The 24,505-nt window shown below is 56.9% G+C and overlaps 2 protein-coding genes across 2 annotated transcripts; one reads left to right on the forward strand and one right to left on the reverse strand.

Moving 5' to 3' along the window:
* Window positions 1-5,177: 5,177 nt before the first annotated feature.
* Window positions 5,178-19,092, reverse strand: LOC130607516 (sacsin-like). The gene is made up of 6 exons (XM_057424668.1): window positions 18,910-19,092; window positions 18,622-18,724; window positions 18,181-18,327; window positions 16,439-17,765; window positions 16,115-16,203; window positions 5,178-15,486 (listed from the first exon to the last, which is right to left on the reverse strand). Exons 1-6 carry the CDS (start codon window positions 19,090-19,092, stop codon window positions 5,393-5,395), a joined length of 11,943 nt encoding a protein of 3,980 aa, XP_057280651.1. The 3' UTR covers window positions 5,178-5,392.
* A 2,837-nt stretch (window positions 19,093-21,929) lies between these two features.
* LOC130607484 (immunoglobulin superfamily member 1-like) lies at window positions 21,930-24,091 on the forward strand. The gene is made up of 5 exons (XM_057424610.1): window positions 21,930-22,066; window positions 22,157-22,192; window positions 22,380-22,649; window positions 22,882-23,166; window positions 23,677-24,091. The coding sequence occupies exons 1-5, from the start codon at window positions 22,033-22,035 to the stop codon at window positions 23,832-23,834; spliced, it is 783 nt and encodes a 260-aa protein (XP_057280593.1). The 5' UTR covers window positions 21,930-22,032; the 3' UTR covers window positions 23,835-24,091.
* The last annotated feature ends 414 nt before the right edge of the window (window positions 24,092-24,505 follow it).

The following is a 24,505-nucleotide window of genomic DNA, read 5'->3' on the forward strand; positions in this document are numbered from 1 at the left end:
GGTTTGTTCATCAAGAAGTTTAAAGGGAAAGAAACTCACTGTAACCGTCACTGTGTGGAACCATATTCTTTTTTGTTTTGTAACTATTGTACTTCGTGAGTTATAAAGGGGAAGTCAGTTGTATTATTACACAAGATTATGAAAAGGAAAAGGGGGGGGGTAGGTAGTTCAAAGTTATATCTTGTTGCAACATCTAAGGGATGGAGGTTGCGATAATAGTGAGGCTGGTAATGGACGCCTCTCGAGACCTCTGGAAACTTCTCGAAACTTCTCGACGGTGAGGCCCCAGCAACAAAGGGGAAGCAATGGAAAAGAGCCACGTCAACATCTGAGCGAAAAGAAGCAGCAGGATTGGCTGAAGCCTTGAACTGAGAGGTGTAAAAGACAACCTCCCAGAGACCCTGTGTGTGTCTTGGGCGGAGCGGAGGACTCCCCGGCACACCCAGCGCTGTTTTTTTTTTATCTGCTATTGCTTGCTCAATTTAATAAAATTTAAGTTTTAAAACGAGATTGGCTCTCTCATTGATAACACAGGGAGGGGGAGCGGCCAGCAGGAGAGTGGCAGCTGGGTGCAGGGGGAGCTGCTGCGTGCATGAGGTGTGCGTGCAAATGCAGACGGGGACGCGCGAGTTAGAATCATAGAATAGAATCCTAGAATAGTTAGGGTTGGAAAGGACCTTACCATCCTCCACTTCCAACCCCCCTTGCCATGGGCAGGGAAACATCCCACTAAACCCTGCCACCAAGGCTCCGTCCAACCTGGCCTTGAACACCACCAGGGTTGGAGCATTCACAGCATCCCTGGGCAACCCATTCCAGTGCCTCACCACCCTCACAGTAAAGAACTTCCTCCTTATATGCAATCTAAACTTCCCCTGTTTAACTTTGAACCCGTTACCCCTTGTCCTAGCACTATAGTCCCTAGTGAAGAGTCCCTCTCCAGCAGCCCTAGAGCCCCCCTTCAGATACTGGAAGGCTGCTCTGAGGTCTCCACGCAGCCTTCACTTCTCCAGGCTGAACAGCCCCAACTTTCTCAGCCTCAAAAAAAAATAAGCCTAGCTTCATAAGGGAGGTGCTCCAGTCCCCTGATCATCCTCGTGGCCTCCTCTGGACTTGTCCCAACAGTTCCATGTCCTTTTTCTCTTAAGGACACCAGAACTGCACACAATACTCCAAGTGAGGTCTCACAAGAGCACAGTAGAGGGGCAGGATCACCTCCTTCGACCTGCTGCTCACGCTCCTATTGGTGCAGCCTACGATACGGTTGGCTTTCTGGTCTGCAAGCTCACACTGAAGCCGACTCATGTTCATTTTCTCATCCACCAACACCCCCAAGTCCTTCTGCGCAGGGCTGCTCTCAATCTCTTCTCTGCTCAAGCTGTAGCTGTGCCTGGGATCGCTCTGACCCAGGTGTAGGACATAAGCAGCGCCTCCTGGAGGAATAAGCAGGATCTCCCCTCTGAACAGACTTGGAGTGTGTTTGCAGAGGTCCCATTCAAACAGGCAATGTTCCAGCACCGCTTTGCTCTGACAAATGCTGTGCAGATACCATTACCGGCCCTGGAGAATGCCGGGGTAGTGCATGCTGCCTGAGGATCCTAGGAGAGAAGGAGCAGAAGGGAACAGCCCTTACCCTGGTGTTGGTTGGAGGGGCATGGTGGCACTTGGGTATGAAGGATGTGAGCGCAACAATGGCAGAGCAGGTCCATTGCTCAGGGAAACCTGTGGAGCAGCTGGAGCTTCCTATGAGAAACTCAAACTTCAGCCCTCGTCTGCCACTGGTGAAGGAGTTCCAGTTCAGTACGAGAACAAAGCATACACAGATGGAATTACTGACTTTTTTCCTCCCTGTTTTGCAGCAGGAAGTTGCCAGACTGCAAGCAGTGAGATTAAGCCTGGTACAACAGAGAAAACATCACACTGACAGTGTTAGCTGTGAGGAGAAGCAAGACACGCCAACCCAATATGGGTGACAAGCAAGCTTCTCTTTTTTTGTGGCGCACTTCGCTCATATCCGCGTGGTGTTAGCCACGCCTACTAGTCACAACAGTATTGGTTAGTTCTACACGGCTTCCTTCACATTCTCCTCCCACATCCGGTTTCCGGTTACCTGTGAGGCCTACACTTGCTTTGCTTGCACAAGGCCTCTAAGGATCCATGGCCTTGCTCTTAGGGCCATTCTGCAACAATTCCCCCCTTTTTCTTTTGTGCGAGCAAAACATTGTGGGTTATTCTGTTCACTTGTTTCATCACACAACTAAAAGCAAGTCTAACAACTACAGTGATTGAAATAACAATGATACATAAGCGCAGTCCTTCAAATAGCAGTGTTTTAAGCCAACCTGTAATGCCCCATGAGGACAACCATTTAGTTATCCCTAGGTCATTGCTCACTTGCAATTGCTGGGTAAGCTGAGCCAGGGTTTTCAGCTGTGCGTGTATCGAATTAGAATGATCAGAAAGATTCATACAACACATTCCATCAAACTCTTCACATCCATGTCCCTGTGCCAACAACAAAAAGTCTATAGCGGCTCTGTTCTGCAGTGTTGCATGTCTCACAGAATCAACATCAAACAACAAATCAGAAATTGCCTTCGATGTAGTATTTGTCTGCTTAGCAAGCCAGCAACCCAGTTTGTTTAATTGAGCCAAGGCCCTGGCCGAAGCACTTACAGTGATTTGGCATATTATGTTTGGATACATGCCTTGAAGACCCTTAGTGACTAGCATATAATTGGTTAAAAACAGGCGTCAGAACTCAACCTTGAAAACTTGCCAACAGTCCACATTTCTCATTAACTTGGTGAATTCCAGCCTCTTACCTTGCTTGCTTAAGCTTCTTTGGGCCTCTCATGGCCTTGCTGCATCTTTCAGGATTATTCAGAATTTATGTACCAATTATCCATTCTCCTGTGAGAACACTGTCTCCACATCTCCCCCCTTTTGTTTTGTATCCAGTAACAAGTTGCTACTACAGCAAGGCACACAAATTTACATTAGCAGAGTAACTATTACAGGGTGCAGCAGCATGTTGAAGATGCTGATGGCAGTGAGGGACTAGCCAAAGAAATTTCTTACCAGTGGAATTCTCCCACCGTCTTATTTTGTTCCATTACCTGCTTTGTAAAACCACCATTGTATTAGAATCTTTCCAACTTTTGCCTTAGCCAGGTGGACAGCCTGTGCTGGAAGAAGTGGCCAGCAGTATCTACAAAGGTCTCCAAGGGTTGATAGAAACCTGGACATACTTATATTTACCAACTTCTAGAACATGAGTATCACAGAGAAACTGTATGGGCTCCCCCTGTCAATTGCAAAAAAAAATAAAATCATAACATATACAGCTTGAGTAAAAGAGGATTTGAACCCATTCGTGGTCACTGCTTGTCAGGCCTCCTTAACTATTTTGAGATCAAAAGCTTCCCACCCTTTAGCCCCCTGCTGTGTAGTAAACACAGGATATGCAGAGAGGCCCATTGCAGAAAATTCACCAGTAATGATCGCTTCTTTGATTAACCCATGCCAAGCAGGATTTGTGCCCCCCCCCCCATACCTCTCCCACCCCCTCCCCTGTTTGCCTTAAGGAAGGGTTTTTACGGAGGGTAAGGTGGAGGTGCCGATGGAGATGTGTCAATCCGAGTCTCCAGGGCTTCAAGCCTTTTCATCAATTGTTGCAGTTGGGCGTCTCCAAGGCCAGTAAGTAGTTGCTGATGAGCTGAGCAGACTGATCCGGGAGACGAAGAGTCAGAGTTTGGAAGCAGAGGATATAAATCTGGTTCGGATTCAGGGGATTCGGGGTCTGATCCTGGGCCGAACTCAGGGTCTCCGTTGCTCGCAGCTATGTCTTTCTTGTCAGATGTCTCTCCTTCAGCATGTGGCCATCTGCAGACCTGGCTCCTCCGTAACTGAGTTAAAAATTTCCACTCTAGGGCATAGTGGGTTGGAAAGGCTCGCAGTTCCTTCAAATCTCCCGCTAGCGCATAATCTCTATTTTCTACTGCATGCTTCAAAATGGAGCCCCAATCGATCTGGCACCGAGGTGCCATCCTCTTCCTTTCAGCTTCCTTGACATTCATCATGCGTATCCCTTCTAATATACTTTCTCTGTCTTTTTCAAAGTCCCTACTTTCGGAACTGGGGTGGTGGGGGAGCAGGGAGTTGCACCTCCTTCGCTGCACCTTCTGATGAAGAAGGAGGGGGAGAAAAAGAAGGGGTGGGGGGGGAAAACCTTGTGCTCCAAGCACAGGGAGCAGCCCGCGAGTTGGGGGAAACGAGCTGTAATCTTCCCCCAGCTTCAACCGACCAGGGATGTCTGTTCCTAGTTTCTCCGTTGCTACAGCGGCAGTTTTCTTTTCCACCTTGTATCTTTTAATACAATTTATTACTTCTCTCCATGGTTTACCGAGTTTCTTTGCCGTTTTATCCTCATTAAGCATTGAGTCAAATAGTTCATCACTAAAATTTCCTCACTCACTCTCCTCAAAAACTGTATTAAGATCTACAAAAATCCCTTAGCCTTCCCTACAGCCACTAGACCTGCTAGCTGCTTTAGAGTCTCAGGCTCAATTCCCCGCTTTTATAAAACGCACTGTAATAAATCAGGGGCTACCTCTCGGTCCATTTTCGTGGCCGGTCTTTTCCAGATCGTTCTCTTCTGCATCGCCCAAGACTGGATCGTCCTCCCGATGCAGCAGTATCTGGTTCGCCCCAGCGGCGGACTCCTTTCGGTCAGTCCAAGCACCCGGGTCAGTCACGCCACCGCAGTAGCACTGCCCACGCTCCACGGCCGCTGCCGCCGGTGCCGCTCACTCGCCGTTCCGGGTCCCTGTTACTCAGGGCCCTGTATTCTGGGTCCCCGTTAACCGGGACCCTGTAGTCCTGATCCCTGTTCGGGCGCCATTTGTTAGCGGTGAGGAGAAGCAAGACACGCCAACCCAATATGGGTGACAAGCAAGCTTCTCCTTTATTTGTGGCGCACTTCGCTCATATCCGCGTGGTGTTAGCCACGCCTACTAGTCACAACAGTATTGGTTAGTTCTACACGGCTTCCTTTACATTCTCCTCCCACATCCGGTTTCCGGTTACCTGTGAGGCCTACATTTGCTTTGCTCGCACAAGGCCTCTAAGGATCCATGGCCTTGCTCTTGGAGCCATTCTGCAACATGACAGGACAACGTACTCTGTTAAGCTTTATTTCATAAGCTCATGCAGAAATGCCACAAACAAAAATGACAAACAGACTAGTCTATTACACAAATTCACTTATTCACCACTATATCATAAGGTTTCATAACTTATAAGCCATAACTCTTGATTTGTGGTGAGGCCTTGAGAGGTCCGTGGTGGCCCCGTGTCCCAGCTGGCAATACCTCCTTCCATGGGCACATCCTCACATGCTGCCCACATGGTCCTGCAGCCTCCCTAGCACTCCACGCACCCGCTTCAATACCTCCTCCTCATCCACACTGCGGAAGGCCTCGGTGGGGGTGATGGGGAAGGGGTGGTAATTCGGGTACTGTGTGGCTTTGCCATCCACGCCATAGCTATGCAACCACTCCACCTCCTCTGCCAGGCCCCTCAGCTTTGGCTCTGCCACCTCCAGCCACCGGGCCAGCCCCACCAGCCCTGGTGGTGCCTCGAAAGCTTTACCACAGCAAAGTATGGCAGCCACCAGTGCCTTCCCCAGGGCCTGGTGCACCTTGAAAAGGACCCAGTTGGAGCAGCAGCACCTGATGTCATTATGGGCTGCCTGAAGGTCACTCTCGGCTTGCCGCAGCCACCGCTGCGCTTCTGGGATGGATGGAGTCAGGGCCATGGCCTCCTCATTGCACAACCAGGAGCCATGGTCTTCCCATTCCCAGCGGTGGTGCTGGGCAGCACCCAGCAACACCTTTGGCTCCCTGCTAGCCGTGCTGTGACCTCCACTGCCCTCTGGCATCAGGCTGCGGCAATCCTTCTGTGGCTTCTGCCTTGCCGCAGCCTCCCCATGCAGCCTCTTCTCCAGCTCTGGTGCCATGACCTCCTCTGCCTCTGGTGCAGCACCCACCAGTGCCACATCATTCTCCTCCAGAACAAAGGCCACATCCCGTGGCTCCTGGCAGACCAGCATTTCACGCAGCACTGACAAGGCTTGTGCTTCCAGCTGTCCACCCAGGATGATATTGATTTCCTGTGCTAGTGTCTCCAGGACCCTCAGCTGGTGCCGGCTCAGCACCATCTCTGCATGCCGGATATAGAGGAGCCGCTGGGCGCTACCATCCAGGCACACATGCACAACCCGTGGCTGGGAGGTGCCCTCTACTTTGGCACCATTGTGCACCAGCACAGTGCGGATGTCCTCGCAGCACTGCACTTTCAGCTGCTCCAATGCAAAGCCACAGTCCGCTTCCATTTTTCTCATAGCCCTGTGGCTCTGCCACTGGAGCAGGGACTCCAGCCCCATCCTAAACCATGGTGACACCAGGAGGGTCTGCAGCCACCTCTGCCCAGGGCACTGAGAACCATAGCGGCATGGCTGCAGGCTGCTCTCCAGCTGCTGCTCTGTCACCTCTGAGAGCGCCCGTGGCCGCAGGCGCTGTGGTAGCATTTGCAGCAGCCACCAGGCATTGCGCCCAATCCCCGGTAGTTCAGCCATAAACACAAAGGTCTTCCCCAGGACCTTGGAGGTATTTGAGGACACGCAGTCATTGAAGTACAGCTCGTGGGATGACTCCAGGCAGTCAGCAGTGCTCAGCAAGTACAGCTCAGACACGCTGGAGAAATCAGGGGGCTCCGCTGCCTCCCGCAGCAGCTGGAAGAAGTGGTGCGTGGCCAGCAGGACTGTCTTCTTCTGGACGGTATTGAGGGTCCTGCTGGCATGGCTCTCCTGGTGGATTTGGGCCAGGACACGGCTGTAGTGAGTCAGTGTGGGGAGAAGGACCACCCCAAGGTGTTGCAGGAGGTCTCCATAGACACTTATGTGGGGGTCAGGTGTGAGGAGATAGGGGTAAAAGCAAGCCTCGTCCGGGAGTGATGTCACTACTCGCCATGGCATGGCCATGTCCTGTGACTTGGCCAGCACCACAGGCAGCTCAGTGAGGCGCCCTGCATCCACCTCGTTCAGATGGGTCTGCAAGAAGTTGTACACCTTCTGGAGCACATTGGCCCGTGTGTTCAGCTGCTGCAGTGTCTGGCAGGCTACCCTGCACAGCTGCTCCAGGTTGGCCACCACCAGAGCAGTGGGTATCTCTACAAGGACTCCCATGGCCTCCAGGAGGCTCTTCTTGAGTGCAAAGCACTTTGGCAGGATAGCGGCTGATGTCCACAGGAGCTCAGCCACATCTGCTTGGCAATGGTAAACACTGCCTTTCAGGGCCACAGGCTTAGTGCAGGCTGCAAAGGGGGGGTGGAGTTTCCTCAAGTTTTGGGGGATGTCCAGTGGAGGCAGGAAACGGATTGAGGCAATCTGCTCCAGGAAACTCCCTGGGGGGGTTTCTTCAGGATTGTCCAACAGGCTACAGAGCTCTTTGAGCATCTCCTGCTGTCGCATCAGCAGGTCTTTAGCATGGCACCCAGCCTGAGTGGCTTCTTGTTCTATCTCCAAGGCCAGTTCCACAAAATCCTCCTCAGAGAGGCTGGTGCGAACACCTGCCTGAAGCAGGAAATCCTCAGCAGCTTGCTTGTGGTGACCTAGCTCCTTGAAGAAAGACTTGGGCACAAAGCGGTGTTGGAGCCGCAGGGTGCTGAAGGACTGTGTGTTGATATAGAAGTAGGAGGCCAGGCGCAGCACACCTTGGGCATCAGGTATAAAGGCCACAGCCCGAAAAGCTGCCACAACAGCTTTCTCCAACTTAACATCACAGATGAATTTCAGGTTAAAGAACAAGCGCAGAGCTTCCATAAGCTGCTGTGCTGTGAGCTGGGACAGCCGGGGCAACACCACAGTCTTGAAGAGCTGCTTGTCATCTGTGACCTCCCACCCCAAATCCTTGGCCAGCTGTTGGTGCATCTTGTCTGCTGTGAGCAGCACCATATCCTTCTTCAGGTTGTACAGGGTTTCAACACCCTTGGGCAGTTTTGGGAACTGGCTTTTGAGCAGCAGCACCTTGCAGGAGGGTGCCACAGAAATGTAGTCCCCATTATACTTCTGGAAGAGAGGCAGGAGCTGGAGCTGCTGCAGTGCCAATGAATCCAGTTTTCCTTGCACAGAGCACAGCAGGACAGTAACATCCGTCTCTTCTAAGTCTCTCCAGTGGAGATCAGCTCTGGTGTCTGCCAGCTGTAACACCAGAGCCCTGGGATCTCTGGCTGACAGTGTCCTTGTTTTCAGGCAGTGGTAGGCAAATTCAGGAGGCAGCAGGAGCCGCTGGAGCATAGGGATGCCCAGTTTGTGCAGCACCTTGGCCACTTGTGTGTCACACTCAAAAAGAACATTGGGGAGGGAGGATAGAGGCAGTAGGTGCTGTGAGCCTGGCTTATTCCCCTCAACAGGCAGCACTATCACATCCCGGAGATCATTCATGAATGAATTCATGTTTGCCTCCAACTTGTCTTGGGTCAGTTTGGGTGAGTAGATCACAGTGCTGAAGAACTTCCACAGCTCCTTGAGCCACTTATTCCCCTCTGTGGTCCAATTCAGGTGACCCAGTGCCTCCTGGATGAGTGGTGTGGCCTCCAGGAGGTCAAGCTCCTTCACAAAGCAAGGCAGGGTCAAGACAGAAATTAACTCGTCGGCAAAGCGGTGGCACTGAAGGGGGAAGAGGTGGGCAAAGGAGCTGCGGAAGACTGGGTGGTGGGTGCTGAGGGCATTCAGGGAGCCGTCTTGTGTGGCCAGCAAGGGCAGGCCTTCCAGTTCTGCCTCGTCCACATCCCGAGGCTCCAGGCAGTGTCTCAGCAGGATAGCACAGCTCTCCGGGGTCCTCAGGGGTGTCTTTGCTAGCATGCAGGGCACGGGGAGTGCCAGGGCCTTGAGGAAGCGCCGTAGAGAGGCTGCCTGCAAGGCAACAGCATCCACACAGGCTTCAGTGAACTCCTTGTAGATCTGCTTCAGGTGAATGAATGGTGGCACCAGGTTCATGTTCAGCTGCTGCAGCACATTCTGGAGAGCTGGTTCAGGAATTGTCTGAAGGAAGTATGGCTCTGTTAGCACATTCCCACCACCTGGAGATGCCCAGGTCACTGTCACCATGCTGTCAGGTAGCTTGCTAAGTGTCTTGATGCGGTACACAGGAACCAGGGGTGCACAACTGACATGCCTGTAGACATTCCTCACCAGATCCTGAAAGGTGGGTTGTGCCTCTTTCACAACAGGGAAGAATTGGAGGTAATGGAAGGCCAGATGCTGCTGGCAGACCTTCAGGGACTTGAACTGGAGCCCTTCAGGCCCCAGGGCTTTCCACTGCCTGGCGAGAAAGGCACAGTATAGTGGAGCCATCAAGCGCTGGAGCAAGAAGCTGTTCCAGGCTGCCTCTGTGCTTCCTGAGTCCTGGCGGAGAACGCGTCTGGCTGCATCCACAGAGAAGTTGGCATTGATGTGCACAGGTAGCCCTGTGCTCAGCGGCAGTGGGAGGGTGCAGAAAGCTTTGCCTGTGAATTTATGCAAGACCAATGGCTTCAGGCAGGCAGCCACAGCCCCATAGGGCAGCCGCCCAGGCACTGGAGATTCCTCAGTCCCCTCCTGCACCCCAATCTGGGAGATCACTCTCCACACAGTGCTGGCCCTGGCCCTGCTGGTTTTGACTGTCATCATATAGGAGACAGAGGTGGGGCTGTTCTCATCCACGTCTTGGCTCAATCTCACTTGATATGCCCGTCTCAGCTCTGCATCATGATCTGTCAGCTCTGTGTCCACCCGCAGCCTCTCCAACAATTGCTCCCCATCTGGGGGGATCTCAGAGAAGACCACGGTGCGGACGTGCCGGAGGAAGAGCACCAAGTCCTCACCTTCCTCAGCCAGTACTGTCTCCATTGCCATGATGTCTTGGTCTTGCACAACTCTTCCAGACACCCTGGAGAAGATAGCCCCAGTTGCAGTGCGGAGGGGTAGACGGAAAAGGACACCCTTGTTCAGGTTGAAGAGGGAGGGTAAGAAGGTGCCATAAATATCTGGGAAGCTCCTCTTGAATTCAGGGGTGACAGCAAACATCCCACCAGGACTCTCAGTTGTGGCTGTGGGCACGTAGGAGAGATGAGGATCAAAGACACACAGGGCACTGTCTCCAGTAAGGAAGGCTGGGCAGTCAGTAAAGTGATAGACAGTGTTGAAGCCAAGGCCATATTTGCCTGTGACATTCTGCCGGCCTTGCTTGCCACCCACCCCCAGAAGCTGAATGCCTTCAATGTCCTGCTGCTGGAAGGGCCTGTCATTGTAGATGCAGAGAGCTGGGCCCTGCAGCGATGTCCATTTTTCACCGAAAGTGGCATCTGCTGGGTGCTGCCGGCGGTCCCACACGAAGTGCACAAGCCTTGCACCAGCATCATCTGCATTCTGGACCAGCTCTGTCACGATATCACGAGCAGATGCTGGATACTCACCCAAGATGTTCTTCAGCCGTGTAGGCAAGTCTTCATGGGCACCAAATGGCTGTGCCCAGGGGCTCATGCCTGCGATGAGCAGTTGGCTTTTCTCCAGTGCTCGGTGGCGTGTGGTAGGCACACCGCAGCGCTGGGCTATGGCTCGGGATAGCTGTTCATGGCACAGCAGGACATCTCTGTCCATTGGCATCCACGGCATATCATTGAAGTGGAGCTTGTCCCGTGGACGTAAAATGCCCTCCTGGTCGGGTAGAAAGAGTCTTTGGGTCTGGTAGGCATCTGGCTCTTTGTCATCTACCATCAAGCCAACAGACACCAGCCGCAAGGCCAGAGCCAGCTCTGCGGCAGGCAGGGGCTCTCCAGCGTGCATCTCTGCCAGGGTGTGGAGGACTCTGGCATAATCATCCCAGGTGAATGTGTGGCGCAGACCCACACACTCCCAGAGTTGCTTGTAGGGTTGGTACTGCTCTGGAAGCTGGTGAAGATATGGGGCAGCCTTAAATGACAGTTTCTCAGCCACAGCCATGAGTGGCACAAAGTGGGAGCCCACCAAGATGAAGGGCTTCTCTTGGGCCACTGCAGAAGCCACCTCACCCCAGATGGAGTGATCTTTCTGGAGCAGTGTGTGCAGGTAACTGTAGCAGCAATGGGCGCTGTCCTGCAGGTTCTTCAAAGGGAGAGCATTGGAGCTACAGCTCAGTGCCTCCAGCTGCTCAAGGACTGTAGCTGCTGGTATCTGCCGGTTCAGTCCCAAGAAGGATTCCACTTCCCTGGGGAGGCTGAAATTTTTCCCCAGCACTTTAGGAGCAAAGACAGGGTGGATGAGTCCCACTAGTGGGGCTTGGAGGTAGAGCTGGCCAGCAGGCAACAGCACATGTTCACCGGTTGGCAGTCTACCAGGGAGGAAGGGCACAGACTGGAGAGCTGCCTGCATGGTGTTGCTCACCCTCTCCTCCAGTGCATCCTGAAGCAGCTCAAGGATGCAGGCAGCCCTCTGGTAGCCTTTGGCATGGTCCTCGGTCCAGATAAGTTTCACTGTCTTTGCCCGTTCCAGCAGCTCTGGCAGGGTCGTTTTGTCCTTAACCATGCCCAGCCTCTCCAGTTGGCTTAGTCTGTCTGGGGAAAGGAAAGCATCCCCAGTGGGGAAGCGCCCATCCTTAGGGTCATATAAAGAGGCAGTGCGGCCTCTGGGATGTACCAGGCAATTGATGAGCTGCAGGTGACCATGAGGGGTGGCAGGAATGCAGGGCACTGTCTGCAGCACTTTGTTGACATCATGGTGGGACATATCTAGTGCATGGAGAAGCAGTGGGTCCCGGTCAACAGCAGAGAGGTCTTTCAAATTGGGAAGCACAAGCTCGCAGTAAAAGCGGGGCCAGTCGTAGATGCCAGCTTTCGCTGCCTCCCCGAGGCCCTTCTGCACCTCCTCTGGCAAGGCCACAGCTAACAGGGGATAGGGCAGGGTGGTGGCAAAGACACGCTTCGCCACAGCACCCAGCTTGGGGTGTCTGACCACAGCTTGGTGAAGGAAACGAGCGTCCTGCAGGGAGCACCATGAGCGGCCATCAGAAAAGAGCCTGAGACCATTCCTGGATGCCACAGCTTGATAGAAACCAGTCACAGCCTCTGTAAAGGGGTAACGGGCAGCGTTAGCGTCTGGCCAGAAGATGTGATATTCATAGTTCTCCAACTCACCTGCCTCATGCATGGAGCGAAGGAGATCCAGTGCCCGGAGCCAGGCAACAGGCACGGCGTTGCGGAGCAGCATTCGATTCCATTCACCTCGCTCTTTTGTGTCCCACAGCCCCTTACGGTTTGAGAGGATGCTGAAGGCCCCATGCACATGGATTGGCAGCCCTGAGGTGACTGGGATGGGAAGGTGGCAAAAGACTTGCCCCTCCTCGGCACCCAGACGTGGCACCCACTTGCCGTCTTCAGCAGGGGCAAGGGGAAGGGCCACACCAGCCATGGGAGGTGAAGGGGAGTGCCCTGCCTGTGTATTCTTGTGAAACAGTTCCAGCAGTTCCGCATCACCATGACACACCAAAACTAAGTAGTGCCACGTGGTCTTGGATGCTTCCTCGCAGGCTGTGAGCTGTTCAATGGCTGCCCAGCTAGGGGGGTCCCCAGGGGTGCCCATGTCTCGGATCTCCTTTCGCCGCAGCATGGCCAGGGGCATGGTATCCTCCGCAGAGGTGGCTGTGTCTGGCAGCATCTCCAGGGACATCTCTCTCACCTTGTGCAGGAAGAGCAGCAGGAGCCGGTTAGAGCCGAGGAAGCTGGTGCCAAGAGACTGAATGCGCACTGTACCAAAGGCCTCTGAGCAAATCTTTGATGTCAAAGCTTCCTCCTCAGTGCGAAAAGGCAGACGGAAAAGGCTTCCTGGAAAGGGTCCTGGCTTAGGCAGGCGGCACCCAAAGATACCATGGTAGGGCCAGAACTGCTCAGCAAAGGCACGGAGGATGCGTGGTCGGCTGGAGAAGTCCAGGCGGATGCCAGGGCTGCCGGCCCTGGGGATGTGCTTGCCCAGATGGGTGCCATTGGGATCAAAGATGAGCAGTGTTTCCCCACTCAGCACTGCCGGCACATCTGTGACACGATAGACAGAGCAGAAGCCCAGCCCAAAGCGCCCGATCTTGCCTGCCTGGCCCTCCTTTGTAGCAGCCCCAACCCGTGTGATGTTACGGAGGTCATCCTCTGTGAACAGGGCATCGTTGTAGGCCCAGAGGGCTGGGCCGTGGCAGGCGCCCATGCCGGGATCTAGCAACCCAGAGGTGGCCTTTCTGCAGCGTCGCAAGTCCAGGAGGAAGCGGCACACGGTAGCTCCAGCATCCTCTGCATTCTGCACCATCTCTGTGAAGAGGTCACTTTCGTCGCCATACTCCCGGAGGATGTTGCAGAGCCGTAAGGTGATGGATTCCGAGGGGCCGCAGGCGGTGAGCGGCTCTGGCCCCAGCACCCGCGTACTGAGCAGCTCCGTGCCAAAGAATGTCGCCGTGCTGGACGGCACTGCCACATGCACCACCTCCTGAACATCCTCCTCTGCGTCCAGCTCCATGTCCAGGTACACGGTAGTGGCAGCCGGACGGAGGGCAAAGCCTGAGCCCTCCAGGATCCTCACAGGAACTGGCACCGTGCCCTCACCCTGGTGCCCTCGACTCTTAAGCCACTGCAGGACAGCTACAACCACCTGCAGCTCTGCTGCAGTGCCAGCTCGGGAGCTGCGTGTGTCTATGTCCTGCCCAAGGCAGTGCAGAGCTGCTACTGCTCTCTCCTCACTTACCCTCATCTCCACTCCCCAAGCCCTAAAGAGGCAGCTGTAGGGCAGGAAGTCAGGGGGCACCCGGGGCACCAGCATCCCCAGCTCCAGCTCCTCAGGATAGCTCAGCACGGCATCACGGGGCAGGACAAACCCAGCTCCAGTCCACACCACAGCATTGTCCGGGGCAGTCCCAAAGGTCTTTAGGTTTTCCTGCATGTGCTGGTAGACAGGCCGGAGTGCAGCACCTACCTCATCCATGTCCCTGAGCCCTGCCAGCTCCCTCAGCTGCTTCCACACTTTCTTTGGTGGTGGAGTTTGGCTCAGCCCCAGCTTCTTCTCTGCCTCTGGCCCAAAAGCAGCAGTCAGATGCATGGCAAGCCCCACCAGGGGCTGGTACCGGGTGGACCGCAGCATCTCTGGGGACAGGAAGGGCTGCCCAGGCTTTCCAGTGCACTTGGAGCTAGGCACCCACGGCAAGGACTGGAGCTGCGAGAGCTGTGCACTGCTGAAGCCAGACAGTGCCTTGGGGTGGTTGCAGACTTCGATCAGTGCCTGAGCTCTGCCCAGAGCTGCCTTGTCACCCTGACTCACATGTGCTGCAGCCTTTAGGATGTCCGAAGGCAGCAGGCACCCCTCACCGTGCCGCAAGCCCAGGGTTCTCAAGGCCCGGAGGACAGGCGGGCTGCAGAAGGCAGCAGGAGGAAAGCACTCGGGGCCCAGCAGTGCCTGCAGGGTGCTCTCACAGGGGTCGTAGAGGTCTTGTGGGCGTGCAGGGCCGTTGGGGGTCTCCAGGAATGCCAGCTTGCTGCAGGCCTGCTGGAGCTGGGGGCTCTGTGCAAAGAAGATGTCTCCCTTCTGCAGCACCCAGAGCAGCAGAGCCTGTGTCTCAGCTGCCCGCCCCGCATAAGCACCCCTGGCCACAGCTCTGACGGCCTCCAGCATCACTTGGACTACACTGATGAGGGGCTTCTGGAGCCTCCCCAGGAGCCGACTGTCAGCTTCATCTCGGCACTGCAACGTAGCCTCTGGCAGCACCACATCTCCGGGCAGCTTCAGCTCTGGCTCCATTGCCAGGGTGCCACTGGCTGGCACCAGCTTTGCGGGCTGTGGGGTGGCCAAGCAGGGCAGTGGGATGAAGAGGGGCAGAGCAGCCAGTGTGGCCCTGTCCTGCTTTGTCAGGGATGGGATGTCTGCCAGGTAGAGCCGGAGGGTGTTCACATCCACAGGAGGCAGTGAGGCCAGGCGGGAGGCCACAGCTGCAGCCCCCTGCCTGCCCAGGGCCCGCAGGACATTGAGTGGGGATGGAGGTAAGACATAGTGGGGCAGGCAGCGGTGCCATGTGCCTGGAGGCACCACTGAGCAGCCCAGGACCTCCAGCACAGAGCACACAGCAAGTGGCAGGCGCTGGTCCTCCCATGCCTGGAAGATAAGACTGGACTGGGGAATCAACGGAGCCAGGCGGATGCTGGGGGCATCCAGTGGGGACAGGGCGATGAGAGGGAGCCCCTCCAGAGGGCCCAGGTTTTCCACGTGGTGGACCAGGAATTGCCACAGGGCTGGGAACCAAGAGGCTGGGGGCTGGGGAGGGCCTTGGTCCAGGTACCAGGTCACTGGGGTTGAAGGCTGGGACGTCCAGGCAGAGGGCAGGGCCAAGCGTAGGGTCCGGACAGTCATGGCTGGATCCAGCAGAACCAGGTTGGGGAAGAGACCTGTGTGCAGGAGCAGAGGCTGGGTGAGGAGTATGTGGGAGCGGGGACCTGGAAGAGGGTACCCAGGATGTGGGGGAAAGAACCTGAGATCTGCAGGGGATGGAGCAGGGGTCATACTGGGGATAGGAGGACCTGGGCTCTGGAGGGATAGTGGAGGAATAGGAGGAACAGGGGAACCCCAGACTCATGGCAATAGAGAAGATCCAAGAGGAAAAGAGGTGTAAGAGGGACCAGTATTGGAGGCCACAGAGGTCCTTGGTTGGGGAATACAGGGAGAGCCAGGATCTAAAGGAGCACAGAGGGGATGGGAGAATGTGGGAAGAACATCAAGGACAGCAGAGTACCCAGAGATACAGGGAAATGCAGGTAGGAGAGGTGGCCCTGGGCTCAGGCAATGCACCCCAACCTGGATAGTTGGGGTGACATTTGGGATCTATAGTGCTGTTGAATGGAATGCTGGGGGAAGGCCAGGAAGTGGCCTCAGGCAGGGGATCATGGACCCCAGGTATGTACAGGGAGCATCACTGTGGTACAGGGAGATACTTGGGCTGCAGAGGAGCCCCAGGCTGCACAAGGGTGCCTAGGGGTGTAGGGTTTAAAGGTGGTGCAGGGACTCCCCATCTCTTACCCGCCTTGGCAATGCCTCGCAGGAGGCTGTCCAAGCCTGGCTCTAGGTCTGAGGGCAGGAAAGACCCAGCCAAGCCAGGCAGGAGCTCCCTGTGGAGACAAGCAGAGGTGCTGGGGGACCAGAGGGGCAATGGGGCCCAGACAGCCTCCTGGACACGGCTCTGCTCCCACTCGGTGATGCGGATGAGGAGGGCAGCGAGGTGACCAAGTGTCCAGGTTCGGCTGTGGCCCCTCTTTCAGCTCAAGAGCGGGAGCGGTGCCCTGGGCAGCCAGCTTGTGTGCCCACTGCCACGGGGAATGGGGCTGCCTGGGGCCACGGACTCACCTGGGGCAGTCGCGCGTGTCCACGTAGACAACGTCTGATGCGGTTCCAAAGGCCACAAAGGTCCCATCCGCGCGGGGCAGGAGGGGAAGCCCCCGCAGCTCAGCGTGGCCCCCATCCCCAGCCACATAGCGCAGCAGGGCCAGCCGCTCCGCCTCCGGAATGCCCGCAGCGCCGTGGCTCCGCAGCACCTCCCGCACGTGTCCCGCCGTGGCCTCCCGCACGCCTTGCGCCATCCCCAGTGCCAGAGCCCTCCTGACATGCACCGGGACCTCAGCCACCGGCTCCCCGGCTGCCAGCAGCAAGGCCCGGACCGCGCGCTCTGCATCCCCCGTGGCCGCGGGCAGCAGCACGGCCTCTGCAGCACGCAGCCACCCCTTGGGCCCCGCTGCGGCTGGCACCAGGGTGGGGGCGGCTGCCAGCCCCCGGCACACGTGGGTCACCAGGCTGCGGGTACGGCCGCAGCCGGGCGTGCGCTCGGGGTCTGGCCACATGCTGTAGGCGTCGGTGCCGGGCAGGGCCATGGCCACAGCAGCCATGTGGCTGTAGAGCCGTGGCAGGAGGCCGAGCAGCAGCAGGGTGTTCCAGCGGGCATCTTCCTCACCCTCCTCACCCTCCTCGGGCCAGCGGAGGTGGCGGCGGTCATCAGAGAGGGCGAAGGGGGCACTGGCATGGACGGGCAGCCCCGTGGCGGTCTCGTCGGTGGCTGGCAGGGGTAGGAAGCAGCACAGCCGCCCTCGGCAGGGCCCATGGAGGGGGTGCGCCAGGCTCAGCTCGGGGCAGCACCCCAGCTTTGCCCCCAGCTCCACGGCCGGACCCTTCGTGGCCCTGCCCGTGGCCACCAGCCACTCGCTCCTGTCCCCCGCTCCATCCCCACGCAGGGCCAGCAGGCACCATGCCAGGCTCAGCCCCTCATCCCCTGATGGCGCTGGGACAGGGAGAGGCTGAGGGGATGCCGCGAGGGTCCCCATGAGCATCTGAACCCCATCAGGGGCCACGCGGTACAAGGTCACACGGCGGATGTGGCGGAGGAAGAGGAGGGCAAGAGGGGCCTCAGTGAGGAAGGTCTGGAGGAGGCTACGGATGCGCTCGGGAGGGGAGACCCCTGCAGCGATTCCTGAGGGCTGCCGGCGGAGGGGGAAGCGGAAAAGGGTGCCCTGGGCAGAGCCACGGCGCTGTCCCACAGCCTCCAGCCCAGCCCAGAAGGGCTCGAAAAGGCCAGGAAGGTCCTGGGCTGCAGAGACATCCCAGCGGGCACCAGCACCTGGCAGCACCCGGCATTCGGGGTCCAGCACCCCCAAGGATGGGGGGCTCAGCACACCTGGGAGGTCTGGAGACAAGGGAACCATGAGGCCACAGGGATGGCATAGACACCACCGCCTCCCCACATCATCCCAACCCATCGGTGTCCCAGGTTCCCACCTGCTTACCTTCAAGTGCAACCCCACAGTGCCTCCCATGAGCTGAAGCTTAATCCCACATCATCAAGCCCCCCCCAGTCTGCCCCTGCAGCCCTGCCCTCCATTGCCACCCCAGCCCTGCCCTCCATTGCCACCCCAGCCCTGCCCTCCGTTGCCACCCAGCCTCTCCCCAGCATACCCCCACCTTCAGGTGTCCTCACTTCGGACACAGCCCCCCCATTTCACCCAGCCTCAGTGACCCCCCATCACCCACAGCCAGTTCAGTGCCCCCAGTACAACCCATACCCCCAGTTCAACTCCAGTTGAACCCCCAGTGCCACTCACCAGTGAGGTGGTAGACAGAGGTGAAGCCCAGGCCAAACCGCCCCACGGTGCCGGGGTCCTTCCACTTGTGTGACACCCCTGGGCTCAGGATCCCTGCCCAGTCCCGGGGGCACATCAGGGCATCATTGTAGGCCAGGAGAGCTGGGCCTGGAGGGTCAGGACCATGGGTTAGGGGAGACTTGGGACGTGTAGGGGCAACTGCGACCCATGCTCAGTGTCCCCACAATCTCAGTCCCCCCTCCAGTCACACGAAAGTCCCCCCCGGTTCTCCCTGTACTGAGTCCTCCCAGTACCCTCAGTGCCCCAGCACAGCCCAGAACACCTCACTGATGCCAGTTCTCCCAGTCCACTCTGACTCCTCTTCACCCACATCCCCCAGTCCCTCCCAGCGCCACCCCTGCCCTTTGCCCCGTCTCTCCCAGTGCCCGCAGTGCTTCTCACCCTGGGTGCCCTCCAGCCCTCCTCTGGTGACGTCGAACTCCCTCTCATCAGACACAAACACGACCTCCTTAGCGCCGGCATCGTCAGCGTTCTGCACCAGCTCCTGGGTTCGGGATTCAGGGATCAGTGCCCGGACACCTGACACCCCCCCCCCCGCCCCTCCAGCCCGCAGGGTAAAGCCCCAACCCGCTGTACCAGCAAGGACCAGGGTCTGTGCAAGGACCACCACGCAGCCCGGCTGCCTGCAACCTGCTGGGCACCAGAGCGCTGGGTTCCGGGGGGTCTCACCTTGAGGATCTGCCCCCCATCGGGGTACTTCTGCAGGATGCTCTGCAGGTAGTCAAGGAAGACGGGAGCCCGCTGGCAGAATGCCTGCCTGCAAAGCAGAGAGAATGGGAGCTCCGGGGGTAACCAGGACCCCCTTGGATCCCCAGGATGTCCCCTTCCTTGGCGGGGGGTCAGGGGCTCCATCTCCTCGCGGGACCCACTGAAACAACCACCTCAGGGATGCCCCACACCTCCCCAAGCCCCCGTCTCTCCCTGTGCTGCTCCAACAGCTGAAACTCCTCAGCCCCGCACACTCCCCACGTCCCGCAGCAACACTTCGGGTTTCCCCCCCTACCCCTGAGCCCCCCCCGTCCCACCGACAGCCCCCAGTGGTCCCCGGCGGCTCCAGCCGTCCCCCCTGTCCCCCATAGCCCCCCAGGGTCCCGCTGCTCGCACTCACGCGTCCGGCGGCGCCGCGCTCATGACCGGCACTGCCGGGGGGGGCGGTCCCTTCTCCTGCAGCCCCGGCAGTTTCGTTTCTCCTCAGCACCCGCCTCTCCTTTCCGGGCTCTTTTAGCCCCAGGATTGCAGCCGGGAGGATGCGGTGCGGGGGGGGGGGGGGGGGGGGGGGGAGGCAGGAATATGGGAATATGGCAATGGGGCCGTGGGGATGTGCCGACGGTACGGGATACGTGGGGATATGGCCATGGGGCAAGGACCATAGCAAGGGCTATAGCAATGGGGGTGCGGCTATAGAGTGAGGGCCATTGGGGATAGGAGTATGGCTATGGCAGAGGGGTATGGCTGTGGGTTGGGGACGATGGTAAGGGGGCAGTGGGGACATGGGAATACGGCTGTAGGGATGGGGCTACTGGGGCATGGTGATGGGTCAGAGATTCATGGGAATGTGTCTATTGCGCAGAGTACAGTGGGAGCACAACGGCTATGGGACTGAGGCCATGGAGCCATGGCCATTGGGAAGGGCTTTAGGGGCATGGTTATGGGGCAAGAGGCATAGGAATGTGAATCAGAGCATGCAAGACCATAGCAGTGAGGTGGGTTCCACTGGGGTACAGCCCACAAGACTGTGGGGATAAGGCTATGGGACAGGTGGCCATGGGGCTATGGCAATGCAGTGGGACCCATGGGTATACAGCTATGGGGTGATGGAGTTACATGGGATATAGCTATGGGGTAGGATTGCTGTGAGCAAGGGCACATCACCACGGCAGGTGGGGATATAGTTGGAATTGCTATAGGTTGGGGGACAGTGGCATGTGGCTATATGTTGGGGCATGAGGGACATAGCAGTGGAGTGGGAAGAACATACAGACATGGAAATGGGGTAGGGAGGAAGTGGAGCATGCGTATGGGGTGATGGGTACATGTAGGACATAGCTTGGAGGGGACAACTTTGGGACATGTCTGTGGGATGGGATTGCTGTGGGATGGGGGAGACGTGGCCATGGGTTGAAGGGCTGTGGTGGGATTGATGACAGGGAAGGCTCAGCAGCTCTCTTCCAGCTCCCCATGCCCTGGGCAAAAGGTAACAAAGAGCCCACCTGACTCCTTCAAACAAGTCACCTCTGAGGGGTGTCCCTACCTGGTGGACCTGGGTCCCCATGAACAGGCAGCCAAGGACATCCCCCAGGCACAAGAACTGTGTGGGGACAGGGAGAACAGGAGGGCACTGAGAAAGGCGTCTTCAGGGACACAGGCAGTGGGGAACAGTCCCACAGCCCATCCTTTCTCTGCTCCCAGATCAACCAAAGCATCTTCCCCTATTTAATTAACTCTCTGTTACCACCAAAGGGAACTCTGGCCACAGCACTGGCCAACCCAGACCAGGAAGCTGAGGCTGGAGGCCAGGCCCCAGCTGTGCTGGGAGTGAGCACAGTAACGACCCTGTTGTTGCTCCAGCACAGGACAGGGGAGGCCTGGATGGGTGATCCAGACCTACAGGCAGAAAGTATTGCTAGTATCGCTGTCCCTGCTCTAATGAGAGATGCTATAGGGCAGGTGGGATGGAAATGGAGGAGGCCAAAAAGAGCCACAAGGGAAGCCAAGTGAATTCCTTCCTATTCCACTCTGTGGAGTCACCAAACTTGTGCCATAGCTGTGGGGGAGAGCGCAAGCTGGACATAGCCTGTGGCCAGACCAGCTTTAACCTGCCCGAGGGGAGACTGAGATGAGCTCTTAGGCAGAAGCTCTTCCCTGTGAGGGTGCTGAGGCGCTGGCACAGGGTGCCCAGAGAAGCTGTGGCTGCCCCATCCCTGGCAGTGTTCAAGGCCAGGTTGGACACAGGGGCTTGGAGCAAGCTGCTCTAGTGGAAGGTGTCCCTGCCCGTGGCAGGGTTTGAAGCTGGATGAGCTTTAAGGTCTCTTCCCAAACCAGTCTGGGGCTCCATGACTCATGGAATCCTTTCCCTCTCCACCAGCTGGTCTGCACTGTGGCGGGGGGCACCATGCAGGGCTTCTGAGCATGACAAGGGGGCATGACACGGTGCCGAGGACTTCCCTGACCTCAGTGAGAAAGATCTGACAACAAACAGAGCAATAAACCACCCGGTTTAGTGGCAGAGAAGAAAAAAAGGAGAACAAAGATTTTACCTCCCTTCAGATGCTGGGGACATCTCCACAGATGGGTCCATCAGTGCTGCAGGAGAGTGGGGGGTGTCCTGCCTCCAAAGGAAACCAATGTTCACTTGCATTCTACATCTGCTTTTTATTCTGTCTTACTGAAACAGCGATTTTATGGCGTCATGCGTTGCTGGACCCTTCTCACCAAGACTTAGAAGGAATCCCACAGCTTCCCCTGCCCTGCTTACAAAACATCACCCTATTTTGCAAAGGCTGAGAGAAACCATTTCCCCTTCAAGTGACCAGGGCTGAAAAAGAAACTAAAAGCCCAGAGAGCTTCACTGCTAAGGTCAGCAGGATCCTAAGACCACATCGTCACAGATGCCCAGCTCTGGATTGGTGACTTGGACATCCTGATTCCTGTTCAACCACCCCAGCCCTGCAGAAGCCATGCAATAGGAGGTGCTTTGTGGCAGCAGGGGGATATCGGGACCCACAAGAAGCTGCTCAGTGCCTCCAAAGCCTTCCCTTGCTTGAGCCAAGGACAGAGGGAGCCAAGAGGAACATGGTGCTGCCTGTGACCACTGTGCTGGCCTTTGGTGAGTTCCAGGGGCTCTGTGGGCTCTCAGAGGGTGACGTGAGGCATCCGGACACTCCGCAGAGGAGTTACACAGCTGCTTCTCTTGCAGGCACTTGGCTGCTGGCACAGAGCGAGGCTGCAGCCGGTGAGTATCATGAGGAGGGAGATGGGGAGTTTGGCCACTTCTCTGCTCCCTCACCCCAGCACTGCAGAGCAGACCTCGCCCCTGTGTGGAGATGGGGCCTGAAGCCATTTCCAGGCTCGCCACGGGGACTCGTGTCTGTGTGGCAGCATCTCTGTCCCTGTGCAGCAGCATCTCTGTCCCTGTGCAGGTGCCCCCACCATCTCCATCTTCCTGAAGCCTCCTGGGGTGATCCCACCAGGAGGCTCCACCACCATCTGCTGCAGCTGCCAGCGTGACGAGGGGAATGTTGTGCTGTACAAGGACGGGAAACAGCTCCGTAGCCAGGAGCTGCGTGAGGGCAGGGCCAAGTTCCCCATCTCTAACGCCACCCAAAAGGATGCAGGTCCCTACAGCTGCCATTACCTGTCTGGAGGCACTGTGCTGGCTCGCAGTGAGACCCTGGAAATCACAGTGAAAGGTGAGGGATGTGCAGTTACCCCTTCACGTGGGGTCAGGCTCTAAGGGGCACACAGGGATGCACTTGGCTTCCCCATGCACATGGTGGGCAGGGTTTTTCCCTTCTTCCCTTGTTTGGAGAGGTGGGGACCATCTTTACCACTGCCTGAGCGAGGTGTAGGGGTCACGGAGACGCTGGTGGCTCCCATGTTAAAGCCCAGCACACCTTCTCATGGCCTCTTCTCTCCCAACAGAGTTCAGTCTCCCCAGACCTGTCCTCTCTGTCATGCCGGGACTTGAGGTGGCTGCAGGAGCCTATGTGACTTTCCGCTGCACCATCACACACGCCAGGGCTGGCTGTTTCCTGTACCTGGAGGGCCACAACAAAGCTCCTGACTTAATTCATAAGGATCAAGATGATTTCAACCTCCCCCGGGTGCACAAAGGCAACGAGGGCCGCTACAGCTGCCAGTGCTACAGTGGGGCTGCTCTGATGGAATGGTCTGATGTCAGCAATAGCCTGGATTTGGTGGTGAAAGGTGAGACATCCCCCAAGGTGCATTTGACCCTTCTCTTCCTCCACTGCCACATCCTGGAGGAACTAGAAAAGAGGATGTGGAGGATGAAAGCAGGTATAATAGGGGTTCAAGCAGAGGATTACAGCTTCCTTCAGACATGTGTGAACCTTGCCAGTTCCTCAGAGAACCTACAGATGACACAGGGTTGAGGCAAGGGTCCCAACAAGCGTCGTATGTCTTGTCACAGTGGCTCAGCACGGGTGGGTGAGGGCCAGCTCCACGTCCGTGTCCCACTGTCACTGGTGCCACTGGGTGGATAGGGGATGTCCTAGGGAGGTATACCCCTTGGGGCTCCCTGTGAACCCTTTAGCCCTCTTTAGCCCAGCAGTGTCTCCTTGCCCATGAGTCTGTCTGCCCTGGGAACCTCACATGTGCCCCTTCTGTCCCCTGTTGCCCCTATGGGAGGGCTCCTTCGGTCTGTCAGCTCCCTTGTGAGGGTCCCCAGTGACTGTCCCTTCCTGCCCCCTGCAGACTACACCTGGAGCAACGTGGGGCGCCTGGTCCTGGGCGCCGCTGTCCTGGTCCTGCTGGGGCTCATCGTGGCCGAGGACAGGCACAGCCTCCGGTGCATTTCGCCTGTGGGGAGAGGTGGCCACCAGGCTGCTCCCTGCACCCAGAGCTCCCTGTAACTGGGACCAGGAAGGGATCACTGGGATTGCTCCAGCATCTCCTCACAGCAGGATAACTCACCACTCCCCACTGACTGCATCCGGGGCCATGGGGCAGGATGGGAGAGAGAGACCTCACGGCAGCGGGTGAGCCCTCCCTGCGGTGTGTGTGCATCTGTCCCTTTCCTTCTGCCACCAGGCCTGAATAACCAGCGTCCAGCTGCAGAGACTTCCACTGCTCACAGTCTTTTATTACTTTAAAACACTGACGAAACACATCACGCTGTCCTCTATATATATAAATTTACTTTGAGACAGCTATAAATTTATATATATAGGACCTTTAAACCTCTTTATACTCAGGACACAAAGTTCCAGAATAGCTTCACGGGCTACAACAGAAGTAGTTTTGTTATGAAAACACAAACCTCAAAAATGGGGGGGGGGGGGAAGAGAAATTAAAAAACAAGTGCAAAATGAATGAAAGTGCAAAAAAGTTTCTGCTGCCAGAACCGTGCTCCTGCCCCTGCACCTTCCCCTGTGCCCCTGCAGGGACCAGCAGCCACCGGCCCCAGAGGGAAGGGGTGGACTGGAGGAAGTGAGGAACGGAAGTGGCTGAGTCACATCCCTCTCCCAGCTCCCTCCTGCTCTCCCTCAGCTGCACTCACAGCCCCAGCTTTGCCACTGCAAAA

This window comes from Pezoporus wallicus, unplaced genomic scaffold, assembly GCF_028554395.1.
Source record: "Pezoporus wallicus isolate ANWC-B61680 ecotype Strahan unplaced genomic scaffold, APGP_CSIRO_Pwel_v1 contig_11996, whole genome shotgun sequence".
NCBI classification, from domain to species: Eukaryota; Metazoa; Chordata; class Aves; order Psittaciformes; family Psittacidae; genus Pezoporus; species Pezoporus wallicus.